The 19,109-nt window shown below is 37.9% G+C and overlaps 1 protein-coding gene across 1 annotated transcript in view; it reads right to left on the bottom strand.

The window, feature by feature from the left end:
* Nucleotides 1-19,109, bottom strand: part of EYS (EGF-like photoreceptor maintenance factor) — a 1,677,823-nt gene that overhangs the window by 512,654 nt on the left and 1,146,060 nt on the right. The window contains exon 29 of the mRNA XM_027093793.1: nucleotides 16,074-16,303. Coding sequence (XP_026949594.1) covers nucleotides 16,074-16,303 — 230 coding nt within the window. The remainder of the gene's footprint in view (nucleotides 1-16,073; nucleotides 16,304-19,109) is intronic.

The following is a 19,109-nucleotide window of genomic DNA, read 5'->3' as shown; positions in this document are numbered from 1 at the left end:
AGTCAAATATATCTATACCCATTTATCAGATAAAGAGCTATAATTTGGTACAATTGAAGTCATTACTGTCTTAATTTATCTAAGTTTATTCAATTGTTTATCTCAAGTACATGCAATTGAATATATTTTTCTTGCATTTCAATTTGGAATCTACCATTGAACACTTTGGAGGGCACATGCTGTGGCAGAAAAAAAAAATTGGATTTGGAATATGGACCATTGTGTTCCAGTTCCAGGTTTGTCCTTAGCTAGCAGTTTCCATGAGTTAATTCTCTTGGATTTGTTTTCACCCTGTAAAATGTGGGTTTCAACTAATTTAATTTTAAGGTGTTTTCCAAGAGTAAATTAATTTTAAAGCCCCCCAAAAGACACTAAACTTATGTTTTAATAATCTTTCATGTTTTAAATTTTCTGTGTGTGTTTGTGTGCATGTGGTGATAAAATCTGTTAGAAACAGTAGGTTGGCAAACAATGAATTGGTGGTTCTCTAGGAACTCAGCATTGAAATGAGAAAGATGAGGTTACTCTATTTCCCAGTGTGCACATGAACAGGCAGTTATAGGTGTTTAGCTCGCTGGTATTAACCTCTTGCAGGATAAGCCCCCATCATTTACTTTATTATCCATTTTTGTGCTGTGATAAAGTTTCACTGCATATGATTCCAGCCTTGCTGTGGATAGATGAACAGAAGATGGTGTAAGAAAGGGGAGAAAAAAGGACCTTTGGTGTGACTTGTCTTTTATAATCACATTTCACAACACATTTTTTCCTCTTTACAAAATAATACATGAAAAGACACAAGCCTTATTTAGTCTTGTAAGTTTTTGGTAAAAAAACTAAAATGAATTCTGTATAGAGAACATAAAGTTCTGTTATACTTCCAAATTATTAGGAAACCTTAGGGTTAAAACAGTTTTCATCCTGTTTCCTAGCCTGCTAAGATTATGTCCCAATTTTTCTCTCCACCTTATTCCTTTCTCCACTGTAATCCTTTCTAAATCCTACTCTCAGTTTCATCATTCTGCAGAAAACTCTGATCATTACGTCTTTTCTTTCCATTGAAAGTCATTGCTTATGAATTTAATTTTTTTCAATATTTTAATTGATACTTTAACTGAGATAATTATAGATTCACATGTAAGTGTAAGAAATAATAGAGATCCCTGTGCACCATTCCCAGTTTACCCCAATGAAAACATTATGCTATGAATTTAATATTTTTAATCTGTCATTTAGGGTTCTTTAAAGAATGAGTTCCACCTGAATTTCCAGCTTTATTTCTCAGCCGATCACACGTGTACCCTTCTCCCAAGTGAAACTAGACGACTCTCTTTGCTTTAATGTACTTGCCCACTATTTCAATTCACAGTTTTAAGTATCATTTTGGATACCACTTTATCCACGGAATATTTTTACTGATTAAGTAAGAAAGGAACAATTTTTGTTTATGAAAATATTTTGATAAGCTGTTTATGGTAGGTTTTCAGGAGAAGTGGCAATACAAAATTTGTTAAACTATTCTGTAATATAAATGAATGAAACTGTCAGGAATGCAAGGAAAAAACATAAAATAGGTGAGTGATAAGAAGAGAGAAGGGAAACATCCGAAGATTTTCTTTTTTTTAACATCTTTATTGGAGTATAATTGCTTTACAATGGTGTGGTAGTTTCTGCTTTATAACAAAGTGAATCAGCTATACATATACATATATCACCATATCTCTTCTCTCTTGTGTCTCCTTCCCTCCCACCCTTCCTATTCCACCCCTCTAGATGGTCACAAAGCAGCAAGCTGATCACCCTGTGCTATGCGGCTGCTTCCCACTAGCTATCAGTTTTACATTTGGTAGTGTATATATGTCCATGCCACTCTCCCGCTTTGTCCCAGCTTACACTTTCCCCTCCCCGTATCCTCAAATCCATTCTCTAGTAGGTCTGCATCTTTACTTCTGTCCTGCGGATAGGTTCTTCATGACCATTTTTTTCTTTTTTCTTTTAGATTCCTTATATATGTGTTAGCATATGGTATTTGTTTTTCTCTCTCTGACTTACTTCACTCTGTATGAGAGACTCAAGGTCCATCCACCTTGCTACAAATAACAATTTTGTTTCTTTTTATGGCTGAGTAATAGTCCATTGTATATATGTGCCACATCTTCTTTATCCATTCACCTATTGATGACCACTAAGGTTGCTTCCATGTCCTGGTTATTGTAAATAGTGCTGCAATGAACATTGTGGTTCATGACTTTTTTTTTTTTGCGGTACACGGGCCTCTCACTGTTGTGGCCTCTCCTGTTGCAGAGCACAGGCTCCGGACGTGCAGGCTCAGTGGCCATGGCTCACGGGCCCAGCCGCTCCGCAGCATGTGGGATCTTCCCGGACTGGGGCACGAACCCGTGTCCTCTGCATCGGCAGGTGGACTCTCAAGTACTGCGCCACCAGGGAAGCCCTACATGACTCTTTTTGAATTATGGTTTTCTCAGGGTATATGCCCAGTAGTGGGATTTCTGGGTCGTATGTTAGTTCTATTTTTTTGTATTTTAGGGAACCTCCATACTGTTCTCCATAGTGGCGGTATCAATCTACATTCCCACCAACAGTGCAAGAGGGTTCCCTTTTCTCCACACTCTCTCCAGCATTTATTGTTTGTAGAAATTTTGATGATGGCCATTCTGAAACAATGAGGTGATACCTCATTGTAGTTTTGATTTGCATTTCTCTAATGATTAGTGATGCTGAACATCGTTTCATGGGTTTGTTGGCGATTTACATATCTTCTTTGGGGAAATGTTTATTTAGGTCTTCTGTTCATTTTTGGATTGGGTTGTTTATTTTTTTGTTATTGAGCTGCATGGGCTGCTTGTAAATTTTGGAGATTAATCTTAGATCAGTTGCTTCATTTGGAAATAGTTTCTCCCATTCTGAGGGTTGTCTTTTCATCTTGTTTATGGTATCCTTTCCTGTGCAAAAGGTTTTAAGTTTCATTATGTCCCATTTGTGCATTTTTGTTTTTATTTCCATTTCTTTAGGAGGTGGGCCAAAAAGTATCTTGCTATGATTTATGTCATAGAGTGTTCTGCCTATGTTTTCCTCTAGGAGTTTTATAGTGTCTTACATTTAGGTCTAATCCATTTTGAGTTTATTTTTATGTATGGTCTTAGGGAGTGTTCTAATATCATTCTTTTACATGTAGCTTTCCAGTTTTCCCAGCACCATTATTGAAGAGGCTGTCATTTCTCCATTGTCCATTCTTGCCTACTTTATCAAAAATACAGTGCCCATATGTGCAGGGGTTAATTTCTGGGCTTTCCATCCTTTCCATTGATCTACATTTCTGTTTTTGTGCCAGTACCATACTGTCTTGATTACTGTAGCTTTGCAGTATAGTCTGAAGTCAGGGAGCCTGATTCCTCCAGGTCCATTTTTCTTTCTCAAGATTGCTTTGGCTATTCAGTCTCTTGTGTCCATACAACTTGTGAAATTTTTTGTTCTAGTTCTGTGAAAAATGCCAGGGGTAGTTTGATAGGGATTACATTGAATCTGTAGATTGTTTTGGGTAGTAGAGTCATTTTGACAATGTTGATTCTTCCAATCCAAGAACATGGTAAATCTATCCATCCATTTGTATCACCTTTAATTTCTTTCATCAGTGTCTTATAGTTTTCTGCACACAGGTCTTTTGTCTCCTTAGGTAGGTTTATTCCTAGGTATTTTATTCTTTTTGTTGAAATGGTAAATGGGAGTGTTTCCTTAATTTCACTTTCAGATTTTTCATCATTAGTGTATAGGAATGCACGAGATAGCATTAATTTTGTATCCTGCTGCTTCACCACATTCATTGATTAGCTCTAGTAGTTTTCTGGTAGCATCTTTAAGATCCTCTATGTACAGTATCATGTCATCTGCTAACAGTGTCAGCTTTACTTCTTTTCCAATTTGGATTCCTTTTATTTCTATTTCCTCTCTGATTGCTGTTGCTAAAACTTACAAAACAATGTTGGATAATAGTGGTGAAAGTGAGCAACCTTGTCTTGTTCCTGATCATAATGGGAATTGTTTCAGTTTTTCACCATTGAGGATGATGTTGGCTGTGGGTTTGTCATATATGGCCTTTATTATGCTGAGGAAAATTCCCTCTATACCTACTTTCTGGAGGGTTTTATCATAAAAATGGGTGTTGAATATTGTCAAAATCTTTTGCTGCATCTATTGAGATGATCATATGGTTTTTCACCTTCAATTTGTTAATATGATGTATCACATTGATTGATTTGTGTATATTGAAGAATCCTTGCATTCTTGGGATAAACCCCACTTGATTATGGTGTATGATCCTTTTAACGTGATGTTGGATTCTGTTTGCTAGTATTTTGTCGAGGATTTTGGCATCTATGCTCATCAGTGATATTGGCCTGTAGTTTTCTTTCTTTGGGACATCTTTGCCTGATTTTGGCTTCAGGGAGATGGTGGCCTCATAGAATGAGTTTGGGAGGGTTCTTCTGATATATTTTGGAAGACTTTGTGAAGAATAGGTGTTAGCTCTTTTCTAAATGTTTGACAGAATTCTCCTGCGAAGCCATCTGACCCTGGGCTTTTATTTGCTTGAAGATTTTTAATCACAGTTTCAGTTTCAGTGCTTGTGATTAGTCTGTTTATATTTTCTATTTCTTCCTGGTTTAGTCTCAGAAGGTTGTGCTTTTCTAAGAATGTGTCCATTTCTTCCAGATTGTCCATTTTATTGGTATATAGTTGCTTGTAGTAATCTCTCAGGATCCTTTGTACTTCTGCAGTGTCAGTTGTTACTTCTTTTTCATTTCGAATTCCATTGATTTGTATCTTCTCCTTTTTTTTTCTTAATGAGTCTGGCAAATGGCTTATCAATTTTGTTTTTCTTTTCAAAGAACAAGCTTTTAGTTTTATTGATCTTTGCTTCTGTTTCCCTCATTTCTTTTTCAATTATTTCTGACCTGATCTTTATGATTTCTTTTCTTCTGCTAACTTTGAGGATTTTTTGTTCTTCTTTCTCTAACTGCTTTATGTGTAACTTTAGGTTGTTTATTTGACATGTTTCTTGTTTCTTAAGGTAGGATTGTATTGCTATAAAGTTCCCTCTTAGAAATATTTTTGCTACATCCTTTAGGCTTTGGGTCATCGTGTTTTTATTGTCATTTGTTTCTACCAATTTTTTATTTCCTCTTTGATTTCTTCAGTGATCTCATGGTTATTAAATATTGTATTGTTTAGCCTCCATGTGTTTGTATTTTTTACAGATTTCTTTCCTGTAATTGACATGTAGTCTCATAGCACTGTGGTCAGAAAGATACTTGATACAATTTCAATTTTTTTAACTTTACCAAGGCTTGATTTGTGACCCAAGATATGATCTATCCTGGAGAATATTCCATGAGAACTTGAGGAGAAAGTGTATTATTTTGTTTTGTGATGGAATGTCTTATAAATATCAATTAAATCCATCTTCTTTAATGTATCATTTAAAGCTTGTGTTTCTTTATTTATTTTCATTTTGGATGATCTGTCCATTGGTGAAAGTGGGGTGTTTAAGTCCCCTACTATGAATGTGTTACTGTCGATTTCCCCTTTTACGGCTGTTAGTATTTGCCTTATATATTGAGGTGCTCCTATGTTGGGTGCATAGATATTTAAAATTGTTATATCTTCTTCTTGGATTGATCCCTTGATTATTATGTATTGTCCTTCTTTGTCTCTTCTAATAGTCTTTATTTTAAAGTCTATTTTGTCTGATATGAGAATTGCTACCCCAGCTTTCTTTTGATTTCCATTTGCATGGAATATGTTTTTGCATCCCCTCACATTCAGTCTGTATGTGTCCCTAGGTCTGAAGTGGGTCTCTTGTAGACAGCATATATACAGGTGTTATTTTTGTATCCATTCAGCCAGTCTATGTCTTTTGGTTGGAGGATTTAATCCACTTGAATTTAAGGTAATTATCGATATGCATGTTCCTATTATCATTTTCTTAATTGTTTTGGGTTTGTTATTGTCGATCTTTTCCTTCTCTTGTGTTTCCTGCCTAGAGAAGTTCCTTTAGCATTTGTTGTGAAGCTGCTATGGTGTTGCTGAATTCTCTTAGCTTTTGTTTGTCTGTAAAGGTTTTAATTTCTCCATCGAATCTGAATGAGATCCTTGCTGGGTAGAGTAATCTTGGTTGTTGTTTTCCCCTTTCATCACTTTAAATATGTCCTGCCACTCCCGTCTGGCTTGCAGAGTTTCTGCTGAAAGATCAACTTTTAACCTTATGGTGATTCCCTTGTATGTTATTTGTTTTTTTTCCCCTGCTGCTTTTAATATTTTTTCTTTGTATTTGATTTTTGATAGTCCTGTTAATATGTGTCTTGGCGTGTTTCTCCTTGGATTTATCCCATGTGTGACTCTCTGTGCTTCCTTGACTTTATTAACTATTTCCTTTTCCATATTAGGGAAGTTTTCAAGTATAATCACTTCAAATATTTTCTCAGTCCCTTTCTTTTTCTCTTCTTCTTCTGGGACCCCTATGATTTGGATGTTGGTGCATTTAATGTTGTCCCAGAGGTCTCTTAGACTGTCCTCAATTATTTTCATTCTTTTTTCTTTATCCTGCTCTGCAGTAGGTATTTCCACTATTTTACCTTCCAGGTCACTTATATTTTCTATTTCTTCCTGGTTTAGTCTTGGAAGGTTGTGCTTTTCTAAGAATGTGTCCATTTCTTCCAGGTTGTCCATTTTATTGGTATATAGTTGCTTGTAGTAATCTCTCAGGATCCTTTGTATTTCTGCAGTATTGTATTTCTTCTGCCTCAGTTATACTGCTATTGATTCCTTCTAGAGAATTTTTAATTTCATATTTTGTGTTGTTCATCATTGTTTGTTTGCTCTTTAGTTCTTCTAGGTCCTTATAAAACGTTTCTTGTATTTTCTCCATTCTAAAACGTTTCTTGTATTTTCTCCATTCTATTTCCAAGATTTTGGATCATCTTTACTATCATTATTATGAATCCTTTTTCAGGTAGACTGCCTATTTCCTCTTCATTTGTTAGGTCTGGTGGGTTTTTATCTTGCTCCTTCATCTGCTTTGTGTTTTTCAGTCTTCTCATTTTGCTTAACTTACTGTGTTTGGGGGTCTCCTTTTCACAGGCTGCAGGTTCGTAGTTCCCGTTGTTTTTGGTGTCTACCCCCAGTGACTAAGGTTGGTTCAGTGGGTTGTGTAGGCTTCCAGTGGAGGGCACTAGTGCCTGTGTTCTGGTGTATGAGGCTGCATCTTGTCTTTCCCCTGCACAGGTCCGCGTCTGGTGGTGTGTTTTGGAGTGTTTGTCACCTTATTATGATTTTACGCATCCTCTCTGCTAATGGGTGGGGTTGTGTTCCTGTCATGCTATTTTTTTGACATAGGGTGTCCAGCACTGTAGCTTGCTGGTCATTGAGTGGAGGTGGGTCTTGGTGTTGAGATGGAAATCTCTGGGAGATTTTCGCCTTTTGATATTACATGGAGCTGGGAGGTCTCTGGTGGACTAATGTCCTGAACTCGGCTCTCCCACCTCAGATTCACACGCCTGATGCCCAGCCATAGCACCAAGACCATGTCATCCACACAGCTTAGAATATAAGGGAGAAAAAAGGAAAGAAAGAAACTATAAAATAAAATAAAATAATAAAAATAATTATTAAAAAAATTCAGAAAGTAATAAAAATAAAGGGGGAAGGAAAGAAAGAAAGAGGAGAGCAACTAAACCAAAAAAAAAAAAAAAATCCACCAATGATAATAAGTGCTAAAAACTATACTAAAAAAACCCAAAAATAACCAAAACAGACAGAAACCTAGGACAAATGGTAAAAGCAAAGCTATATGGACGAAATCACGCACAGAAGCATACACATAAACACTCACAGAAAGAGAAAAAGGGAAAAAATATACATATATCATTGCTCCCAAGGTCCACCACCTCAATTTGGGATGATTCGTTGTCTCTTCAGGTATTCCACAGATGCAGGGTACATCAAGTTGATTGTGGAGATTTAATCCACTGCTCCTGAGGCTGCTGGGAGGGATTTCCCTTTCTCTTCTTTGTTCTCACAGCTCACAGGGGTTCAGCTTTGGATTTGGCCCCGCCTCTGCGTGTAGGTCGCCGGAGGGAGTCTGTATTTCGCTCATACAGGACGGGGTTAAAGGAGCCGCTGATTTGGGGGCTCTGGCTCACTGAGGCTGGGGAGAGGGAGGGGCACGGAGTGAGGGGCGAGCCTGCGGCGGCAGAGGCCGGCATGACATTGTACCAGCCTGAGGCGTGCCATGCGTTCTCCCGGGGAAGTTGTCCCTGGATCCCGGGACCCTGGCAGTGGCGGGCTTCACAGGCTCCCCGGAAGGTGGGTGTGGATAGTGACCTGTGCTCGCACACAGGCTTCTTGGTGGCTGCAGCAGCAGCCTTAGCATTTCATGCCCGTCTCTGGGGTCCGCGCATTTAGGTGCAGCTTGCGCCCGTCTCTGGAGCTCCTTTAAGCAGCGCTCTTAATCTCCTCTCCTCGCACACCAGGAAACAAAGAGGGAAGAAAAAGTCTCTTGCCTCTTAGGCAGCTCCAGACTTTTCCCCGGACGCCCTCCCGGCCAGCCGTGGTGCACTAACCCCCTTCAGGCTGTGTTCACGCCGCCAACCCCAGTCCTCTCCCTGCGCTCCAACCGAAGCCGAACCTCAGCTCCCAGCCCCGCCCACCCCGGCAAGGGAGCAGACAAGCTTCTCGGGCTGGTGAGTGCCGGTCAGCACCGATCCTCTGTGCGGAAATCTCTCCGCTTTGCCCTCCGCACCCCTGTTGCTGTGCTCTCCTCCGTGTCTTCGAAGCTCCCCCCTCCGCCACCCGCAGTCTCCGCCAGTGAAGGGGCTCCTAGTGTGTGGAAACCTTTCCTCCTTCACAGCTCCCTCCCACTGGTTCAGGTCCCATCCCTATTCTTTTGTCTCTGTTGTTTCTTTCTTCTTTTGCCTTATCCAGGTACGTGGGGGGTTTCTTGCCTTTTGGGAGGTCTGATGTCTTCTGCCAGCCATTCAGTAGGTGTTCTGTAGGAGTTGTTCCACGTGTAGATGTATTTCCGATGTATTTGCGACGAGGAAGGTGATCTCCGTGTCTTACTCTTCCGCCATCTTGAAGCTCCTCTATCCGAAGGATTTTTAAGGAAAGGATTAGCATTCAACTTTAAAGTGTGTGCATGCGTGCATATGTGTGCTATAAAAGGCTTTGTGAATGACTATATTTTTGTGTGGAAATTGAGAAGAGGCCCATGGTTTGGGATGCTGGTGGACTGTGCAGTCTAGTTACTATGTTAGGAGCCTAAAGTAAATGATGACTCCTTTTGTTCCTCTCTTAATCTCCTGCTCAGGCAGTGGGTTAGAATGTGATGGAGGTTTTGCCAATTAGGCGATTTCACAATATTTGATGGGACTCTGCATCTTAAGCAAATGACTCAGAACGTGATGGCTGTGTGAGCCCCTGTTCAGTGAAGGTGTGTCTCAGTCTGTTCTCAGGTGAGCCCTCACTTCCTGTTGACTGGCTCTCCAGAGCATCCTTCAGAGTGCATTTTCCAACCTGGTTTCACTGGCTTCCTCCAATTCTATTAGCCCTAGATATCCATCCAGTAAACTTCCTTTTCTATTATATGACTATGTAAATTCTCTGAGGAATGACTACAAGGCCTGTGGTAGGCAGAATAGTGGTCCCCCGAAGATGTCCACATTCTAACTCCTAGGATCTCTGCAAATGTTACTTTATGTGGCAAAGGGGCATTAAGGATGTAGCCGGAATTAAAATAGCTAATTAGTCAATGTCGAGATACTGAGATGATCCTGGATTATCCCAGGGGAATCTGTGTAATCACAAGCATCCTTAAATGTAGAAAAGGGAAATGGAAGAGTAGATAAAGTGACGTGATATGAAAAAGTTTGGACCCACCATTGTTCGCTTTGAAGGTCGAATAAAGGGGGCCATGAGCCAAGGAAAGCAGAAAGCCTCTGGAAGTCAGAAGGCAAGGTACAGATTCTTCCCTGGAGCCTCCAGAGAGGAACACGGCCCTGCCTGCACCTTGATTTTAACCTGCTGAGAACTGTGTCAGACTTCTGATTTACGGAGCTTTACGATAGTACACTTGTGTTGCTGAAGTCATTAGGTTGTGATCATTAGTTATGGAAGCAACAGAAAACAAATATAGGTCCTCAGGCAGACATTGCTGGGGACAGGGGTGAGGCTGAGCTGAGATTATGTAGCTTTAAAGAGGTAAGTAGTGAATGGTAGCTGACTTGCATGTCTGGCTTGTCTTCCCTTCCTTGCATCCTCCCAACCCACCCTCCATGCTCACAACCACTTGAAAACTTAAAGACAAAAATGTGATCCTCACACCACCTCTGATGACTGACTCCATGTGTGGTACTAATATATAGGTGATCCACTAAGGATTTTTTAATTGGATATGTTGAATGGTAAGGGAATTAAAGGATGCTATTTAAGTCAATAAAGGAGACAAATAAAATAAATGTCATCCTTTTTTGATGAGCACAGGGGTATATGTTTCCCTCCTCTTCCTAGATGGAAATTTCTAGATTATTACCAATGTAAGTAGAGAGATTGATGGACATGTAGTTTTTACAGTTATCAGCACCAGAATGACGGGGGAGCTGTCATTTTCTACCAGCTGAACATGGTGCTCGTGGTGGAGAACGGCAGCAACCGGTGGTGCGAGGAGAGGGAAGATGGGGGCCTTCCCTTGCCCGTGCTCCAGAAACAGAACCCTCTGTCTCTGCCCACAGGTGGTCTCGTCTCCTGTCAGCCTCTGCCCTTGACCTCAATCCCCATTCACTCTCAACTTAATATCTTAATATTTCAGCCGTTGCCATTTACTGATAAATATGCAGCGTTGCCCTCTGCTTTTAAAGATGGATTTTCAGACAGGAATGTTATGTTTGAAAAGGCCAACACCCATTTCTTGGCCCTTCTCTGATGATGCAGGCCATCCGTCCTCTGGCAGGGAGATAGATCATTGTTATTAGATGCTGACTATCTCTGCCTTCTTGGCTCTGGAACATCTGACATCCAGCTACCTGACTATAGTTAACAAATACATTCAGACTACTCTAATATGCCTTTAAAATTTGTTCTCATTATGGTAAAAACAAAGCAGACATTCAGGCCGTCTTTTTTAAAAAAAAAAACAAACAAGACGAAACACCTAGTAAAACCTCTCATTTTTATTTCTACGTTTGCAATTTACTCAGTGCAGCTGACCTTTAAGCATATATGGAACATACAGAGACAGGATATCAAATAAATGATTTCTTGGTTTTAATGTATGGCATTTAAATACTCCTTTATTACACTATTTATAAAACTGTTTTATAGAACACTGAAAAGTATGGGACTGTTTAAAAATGTTAATCCTACAATTAATAGTCAGAGGCACATGCTTTCCTGCAGCACAAAGCACTGATATTCTAAATCTGTCACTCTGAACTTTACAGTAGGGGACAGCCATCTGCCTGCACACAGCCATCTAAAACAAAGCAAGAATACAGGCTCTTCTGTCTCCCCTGGTGAGAGGCAGGATCATTATGACAAAGCAGGCAACGAGGTTCAGCTAATATGAATTAAGATAGCATGTGTTGAGAAAAAAAAGGAACATATTAAATCAAACTGATTCTATAAGTCAATGTTATTAGGTGATTAGGTGATTTGATAAAGTAGAGCCCAGGATGTAATGCCAAGTACACGGGAAATATGTGTATGGCTGAACTAGTACTGAGTCCTACAGCCCTGCAAACCCTTTCTCTGTGTTGCTGAATCTAATGCTACTTTAGTTAAAACTCATACTTGACTGGCACCTCCATTTTGCTGTGAAAAATCAAGGTTGTTAAAATAAAATAATTTAACATTCTCTTACAGGTTGAATGTATGCACTGGAAAGAAAAAGGAGCAAGGCTATGAAGAAAAATCAGTTTTGAAAATATCTTTATGGGTAGATGACTCTGCAATTATATATTTTTTTCAGAGAGTCATGTTCTTTCATCATCTATGTCTAGATTTTTCTGAAATTCAAATATTCTTAATCTACTTTCTACATTATAGTTTTACTGAAATCATTATGGAAAAATACTACCACTCAGATACAATTCTTTTCAGATCACCCAATATGCTTCTCAGCTTAATTTTAAGTGGGTCATGAAAAATTATTAGATTAACATTAACGTCTTTTTTTTGAATTGATTTTTGAAATTTGATTTTTGAAATTTGATTTTTGAAATTTGATTTTTTAAAGAAAACTCTCTTTTCCCTGACATAAAGATACATTTTTATAAACATGAAAGAGTGAGAAAATATAGAAATTCCATGTCATGTTAAATTTGATTTTCTAACGAGTGTAGCAATAGAGCATGGTGGTTAAATGTGAATTGTGGAGTCTGCTGAGATGGCTTCTAATCTCATCTCCACCACGTGCAAGCTGTGCGACCTAAAGGGAGTAATTTAACAGCTAGAGGCCTTCAATTTCTCATTTGTAAATGGGGGTCATTTAGAGAGCTGACTTCAGTTGGGTTACTCTGATGGTTAAGTGAAATAAGATGCATGAAGCACCCAGTACAGTGTCTGGTCAATCAGAACTCTTCACAATGAGAGTATGCAAGTCTCATTCCTAAAGCAGAAGTTCGGATGGTTTAGATGTTGAATGTACTCAATAAGGGACTCATTTAAGCAATCATTTACATAGCAATCTATCTGTAAATTCTAAGCATTTTAATACTGACAACAATTCTCAGAAATTATATATTATAGGATCATATGGTAGCTCTCCTGGGCATATATCCAGAGAAAACCATAATTTGAAAAGACACATGCACCCCAATGTTCATTGCAGCACTATTTACAATAGTCAAGACATGGAAGCAACATAAATGTCCATCAACAGAGGAATGGATAAAGAAGATGTGGTACATATATGTGATGGAATATTACTAAGCGTAAAAAAGAACGAAAGAATGCCATTTGCAGCAACATGGATGGACCTAGAGATTATCATACTAAGTGAAGTAAGTCAGACAGAGAATGACAAATATGATATATTATCACTTATATGTGGAATCTAAAAAAATATATGATACAAATGAACTTATTTACAAAACAGAAACAGACTCAAAGACATAGAAAACAAACTTATGGTTGCCAAAGGGGAGAGGTTGGGGGGGAGGGATAAATTAGGAATTTGAGAATAACATATACACACTACTATCTATAAAACAGATAAACAACAAGGACTGACTGTATAGCACAGGGAACTATATTCAATATTTTGTAATAACCTATATGGGAAAGGAATCTTAAAAATTCTCTATATATAAACTGAATCACGTTGCTGTACACCTGAAACTAAGACATTGTAAATCAATTATACTTCAATAAATAAATATACTTCAATAAATATACTTCATATATATATATGGAGAGAGAGAGAGAGACAGAGAGAAAGAGATTTAGAGACTGTGTATCCAAAGCAAGATTTTTAGCAGGTAGTTTACATCCTTTAAAGCTGGCATACAATACTCTTTATTGAAATCTACACTTAGAAATGGTGCATCTGGCCAACCTGGAGAATGCTATATATAAAAAGCCTCGTCATGGTACCAGATTCCTGAATCATGGGCCTTAGGCAATAATCCTCATCTGTGATCTGTGTTCTAAGATGCATGCTAGTATGACTTATATTTAGAGCATTAGATTGAGAACACAAACCTGTTCTTGGCTTTCTTCATGACTGAAAGAAGAAAGATACTTAACATGAATTTAGGTGGTAAATGTTTAAAAATAAATATGTATATAAGGAACAATGATTTACAGCATAGCACAGGAAGTTATACACAATATCTTATAATAACCTATAATGGAGTATAATCTGCAAAAAAAATGGAATCACTATGCTGTACACCTAAAACCAACACAATACTATAAATGAACTATACTTCAAGAAGAAAAAAGAGTTGAACAAGGGAAAAGGTATAATTTTTACAATTAGAAATAATATTCTCAATTCTAAAAATGCACATCTCATCACAGTCTAAGTTTTATACTGAAATATTTCCCCAACAGGCAAGAACAACAATAAAATCATAGGTAATATTATGATATCTAATAATCTAAAGAGTCCTACTGCATGAATTTTGTTTAGTGTATCATACACCTCAGATATAACTGATTTAAAGTTTCTTTAAAAAAAACAATTGTCTCATTGGTAATGATTATTTGTTCACACTTTCTGACTATACACTTAGAAATAAATATTCTGTGGTAGATTATCTGGTTTTAGCACCATGTTATCATACAATTTATTAGTTTTAAAAATACTGCAAAATCAACAGGAAAAACAGTTAAAATATAGAAGGTAGAAAGTGCTTAATAATGTTGGAAAAAAATGAAATATTCCTAAAAGCGAATATAGAGCAGAGTTCCCCACTTCTTTTCCTGAGGTCAGTGTCCTACATTCTGCCACCCAAACACCAAAGAAACCTCAGTCAATCCTGGGGTTTAACTCCAGGTAAACCCGGGTTTCTCTTTTTCTGGAGGAAAGTATGGGTCACTGTGTGAGGTGTTAAAGCCACAGAGTGAGGGGTCCGAGGAGGGGACTGAAGCTCAGTGGGAAGACTTGTGGTTTGGCCCGTACAGGGGACAAGGGACACACTCCGTAACTGAGGACCCCTGTTTTCACAACATCAAATTCATCACTGTCAGTAAATTCAGATTGAAAAAAACCTTAAAATATCAGAGTATATTTTAAGAAAGGTAAGGAGGGTATTTTGCTAAGGCTTTACCTACCGTGAAATTAAAGAAAGAAAAAACCTCTCAGTTCTACATGTGCATCTAAAAGATCTTTACCATCCAAATTATGTCCCTAGAAGTCCGCTCACGGTATGTAATACCAATGGTCTCAGATGGCAGCAAAATGTGCATGTCTCATGGTATTTTGCAGACATATAAAATATTCACTCAAAAATCAAGCAATAGTGATGTGTCTTCAAAACCATTTTACAGTTACAAAATAGACTTTAAGGACACGTTTTTACAATGAACATGAAAATAGACCATGTTTCCATTTCTGTGCTTTTGATTGTGCTTCCTTGCTTCTTTGGCTAAACAGCAATGCATTCATAGCAGTCACACAAGATTGTTTGGGAAGGAGAGCTGAATAACACATATGTATACCTTTGAATTCTCTTTTGGACGTCCCACATTTTGGTATTTAAAAAAGGAGTTATTTAACACAATCTTGGAGAAGCAGTGAAATTCTCTGCCATCTGAATCATCACCCAGTAGTAATCCCTCCCCCTCCCCCAATTTAGAACTAGTGGTCAATTTTACATAGAACAGAAAGACACTCTCCAGGCTTCCTGCAGAGACAGCCCAGCTGTGTCAGGACCTAATGCTTTGGTCATCTGCCCGGGGCATTTCTGGCTGTCTTGCCCAGCACTGCTTTAATTAACTGAGACACTCTTAGGAGGCCATTAGATGTTGACAAAAGGGGAATTTTCTTTTGATTCATCAATAGCTTAATTAATGCTAAAACCATACTCTTAAGCATCAGAAAAATAATGTGCTCTTCTTAAACACCAAAATAACTTCAATACGGGGATCTGCTTTTGAAATATAAAGAAACGATTTGATTAACAATTAAGCAATAACAATGTGAATTAGAACTTAATTGTTTCTATGGTGACAAAGGATGGATGCACCATAACTTTAAAGAAACTCCCTAAATAGCACTACATTTGAATTTTAGCTCCTATGTTGTGTGGCGATTGCAAATGTACTCTGAATGGCAGTTCTAATGAAAAAAAAAAAAAAAAAATATATATATATATATAGTTGGTTCTGCAATACTGAACTGAAAATGTTCTATCAGAATGCGTTTTTAAATAAAATTATGCAGATGTTTCTTGTTTGTGCTAATAGCCATCAATGTGTTTATGATAGGTTTCTATTGTTTTCCACCCTCTGGAGAAGTTTTGAAAAGGAAATACAGGAGGATAGTGGAGATTGGTTACCTCGTTCACAGAACCGGCCGGTGAAATGGAGCGGACAGTCGCACTGGAAGGAGAAGACGCCCCCCCGGAGGACGACGGTGCGGCAGGTGCCCCCGTGGTGACACACGCGCCCCTGGCACGTGGCCGGCGCCACGCGGGGGACGAGTGAGGCCCCCGGGGAACCGGCCCCTTCCGCGGCCCCAGAAGGAGGGACAGACGCGGACGTTGCTGACGGGCTAGAATCCTGGGATCTAGATTTATAAACAGATCAGAAAAAAGTAGTATAAGTAAAAGAGCCAGGACTTAAATAGAAATAACAGAAACTTTGGTTTAAAATAAGAGGGAGATAAAACCAATAGTCATCCAAGGTTCAGCTGAGGGCACATAGGATTGTCACGTTTGTTCTACAACTGTAGGATTTATAAATGTTGCAAATGGGACCGTGGGGGAATCGTGGAGCCAAGATACTTGTTTCTTCTGAGAAGCCGCATTAATTTCCTCAAAGTCCTGAGAAACCTGAATGCATCGGCCTGTACAAGCCTGAGTCAGTTCTCTAACGTAAAATAATTCAAATTTGGGCTAAACATAGTTCTACTTCAGCTCTTCTAAACCATGTGAGCCTAAGATGAAGAATTTAGGCCATGTGACATTTTAGTGGTAAAACTGCTTGAACTTGAACTATTTCTAGGTTGATTGCTAGCAATGTGTATTTTTCAAAGTCACTTTCATTCATTTTAGGAGTTAACCAAAAGATATGCTACAAATGACTCTCATTTTTTTTACCAATTTTACTGCCAGTTTAATTTTTTTCTTCCCTAAAAACTAATGAACAGAAACCAATTTCCTCTGAATTACTGTAAATTGAAATTCCTTACTTTTACATTCAAAGCCTCTTGATAATCGAATTCCTCTCTGCTTTCCAGCCTGTTTTATCATGATTCCTAATAAGTACCTTAACTTCTCTCAAACCAAATGAGATTACTATTCCTTAAAGACCTTTCCTAATTTTTGAAGTTTGTTCAAACCACTTTCTATGCATTGTTGTTCCTCTATTCCTGTGTATATTTCATCTAAGTGCCAAGTCAAGATCTCCATCATTTCCTCAACACAGCCTTGTTGGTTGCTCTTAGCCCACCAAGGTGAAATTGATGTTTCTCGCCTTTCTAAAATTCGATGACGTCACTGTACCACTGCTAGAATATTTCCCACCTGCTTGTAGTATTATTATTTTATGTACATACTTCTACTAGGTTGTATGTACACTGGTCACTATTTTTTCCATTTTTCTTCCACACACAGATTCCTCATTTTGTCAGAATTCCCTATTCTTAGTAGAGACTTTTTTAAGTATTTGTTGAATTAATGTCTTCACTGTACTCCTGAGTGTTTTGTGTTGTTTGAGAACCAGTGCTTTTGAATATTTTTTAACTTTTTATTTTATATTATAGTTGATTAACGATGTGTTACCTTCAGTTGTACAACAAAGTGATTCAGTTATCCATATACATATATCTATTCTTTTTCAAATTGAAATTTTCACTTCACAAAATCATTGAGAGTTATCTTTTAAATGTAAAAAATCTTGCTGCAATAAAAATAATCAACAATTTAACTATCTGAGTAAATCTTTATTTTGTACACTGTTATAAAGATAAAATCTTGGTAAAAGAAGTCAGTTCAAAAATATTGTCTGAGTGACAATTAGAGACAGTTATTTTTGTGTCTACTTTGTATTCATATGTCAACTTACTGGGATAAAAAGCTGAGGAAAGTGAAATAGATGATTCATAAAAACATTTTACGAAAATAATGTTAATGTGCAGGTCAGTTTCTTTTGTTTTACAGTCCTTTTACAACCTGAAATTCTTCTTTATGTTGTTTATCATAGTTTGTAACTGTGAAGAAAAGAAAACGTTGCCCGTGTTCCAGTTCTACAAGGATCAAGCCATTCGCCACTGCAGTTGCCCACTGACACTGCACCTTTCAGGGAATTCAGGATGGAGAAAACAGGAAGCATTCTGTGTTTTGCATACTGGCCTTAGGTAGTTAGGATGCACATCTAAGAAAAGATTTCAGTGAGCCTGGATTCTTGCATCTTCCCATACACAGAAAAGCACTAAAATCATTAATTTGAGGTGTCTGTTCTTTGTAAGTAGCAGTGATCTTCTGATGTTTGACTACATATTTTTTTCCCAGTGAAAAATACATATATGTCTTGGCTCCCCCCTTACCTCTTTGAACAGTTTCTCAGAGCTTGCTGAGAGTCTGCCTCCCAGGCTGTAGTCCTCAGTAAGACACTGAAAGCTCAACTCACAGCTCTTATGCTGTGCATTTTTTTAAGGTGACATAACCATATTTTAATTTTTATAGTTGTTAAGCCTGACTCTCTTCTTTCTGCTCTGGACTGCAATCTGCTCTTTTCTTCATCATATCCCTAACAATGCTTGTTCTCAAGTAAGCTCTCCAATAAATATTTTATAAATGAATTTGAATCATTTTTGTAAATATACAATGTATCACTCCACTCACCAGAAAAAGAGCAAGTAAAAATAATTTGGTTACCTTTGGGTCAATTCATAACTCCATTACATAGCTCTTTAGTTTTATAGATAATATAAAACCTAACGGCTTTGATGTAACTTTACAATCATCAACTTTCTCTGATTTCATTCTATTGGATTAGTGTAGTTCTCCCCATTTGTACTCGCAATATGTTTGTCCCTATAAGGTAACTTCCGTCAAGTTAAATGGCAATGCTAATTTGAATTACATGGGATTTATTACTCAGCATTTCTTGTTTTAATTTAATTTTTAGTTTTAGTGTTTCTGAATGATTTCACCATTTTCTCTAACTCTTGCTGTGGACTTCATGAACTGCAGTCAATCACATTTTTCTCAGGAATAAATTACACTGAATTAAATGTCACTAGTTCTTTCTCCTACTGTAGCTGCTCAGGGAGCACATGTCTCACCTGAAAAAATCAATGTGTTGCACATTTAAGTTGCTAACTGATTACACAGAAGTAATTACTATCAATTGATCCATCAATTAAAATG

Source organism: Aethalodelphis obliquidens, unplaced genomic scaffold (assembly GCF_003676395.1).
Source record: "Aethalodelphis obliquidens isolate GAN/ISIS:26980383/991018 unplaced genomic scaffold, ASM367639v1 scaffold3, whole genome shotgun sequence".
NCBI classification, from domain to species: Eukaryota; Metazoa; Chordata; class Mammalia; order Artiodactyla; family Delphinidae; genus Aethalodelphis; species Aethalodelphis obliquidens.
This window is presented reverse-complemented; position numbering and strand designations above follow the sequence as displayed.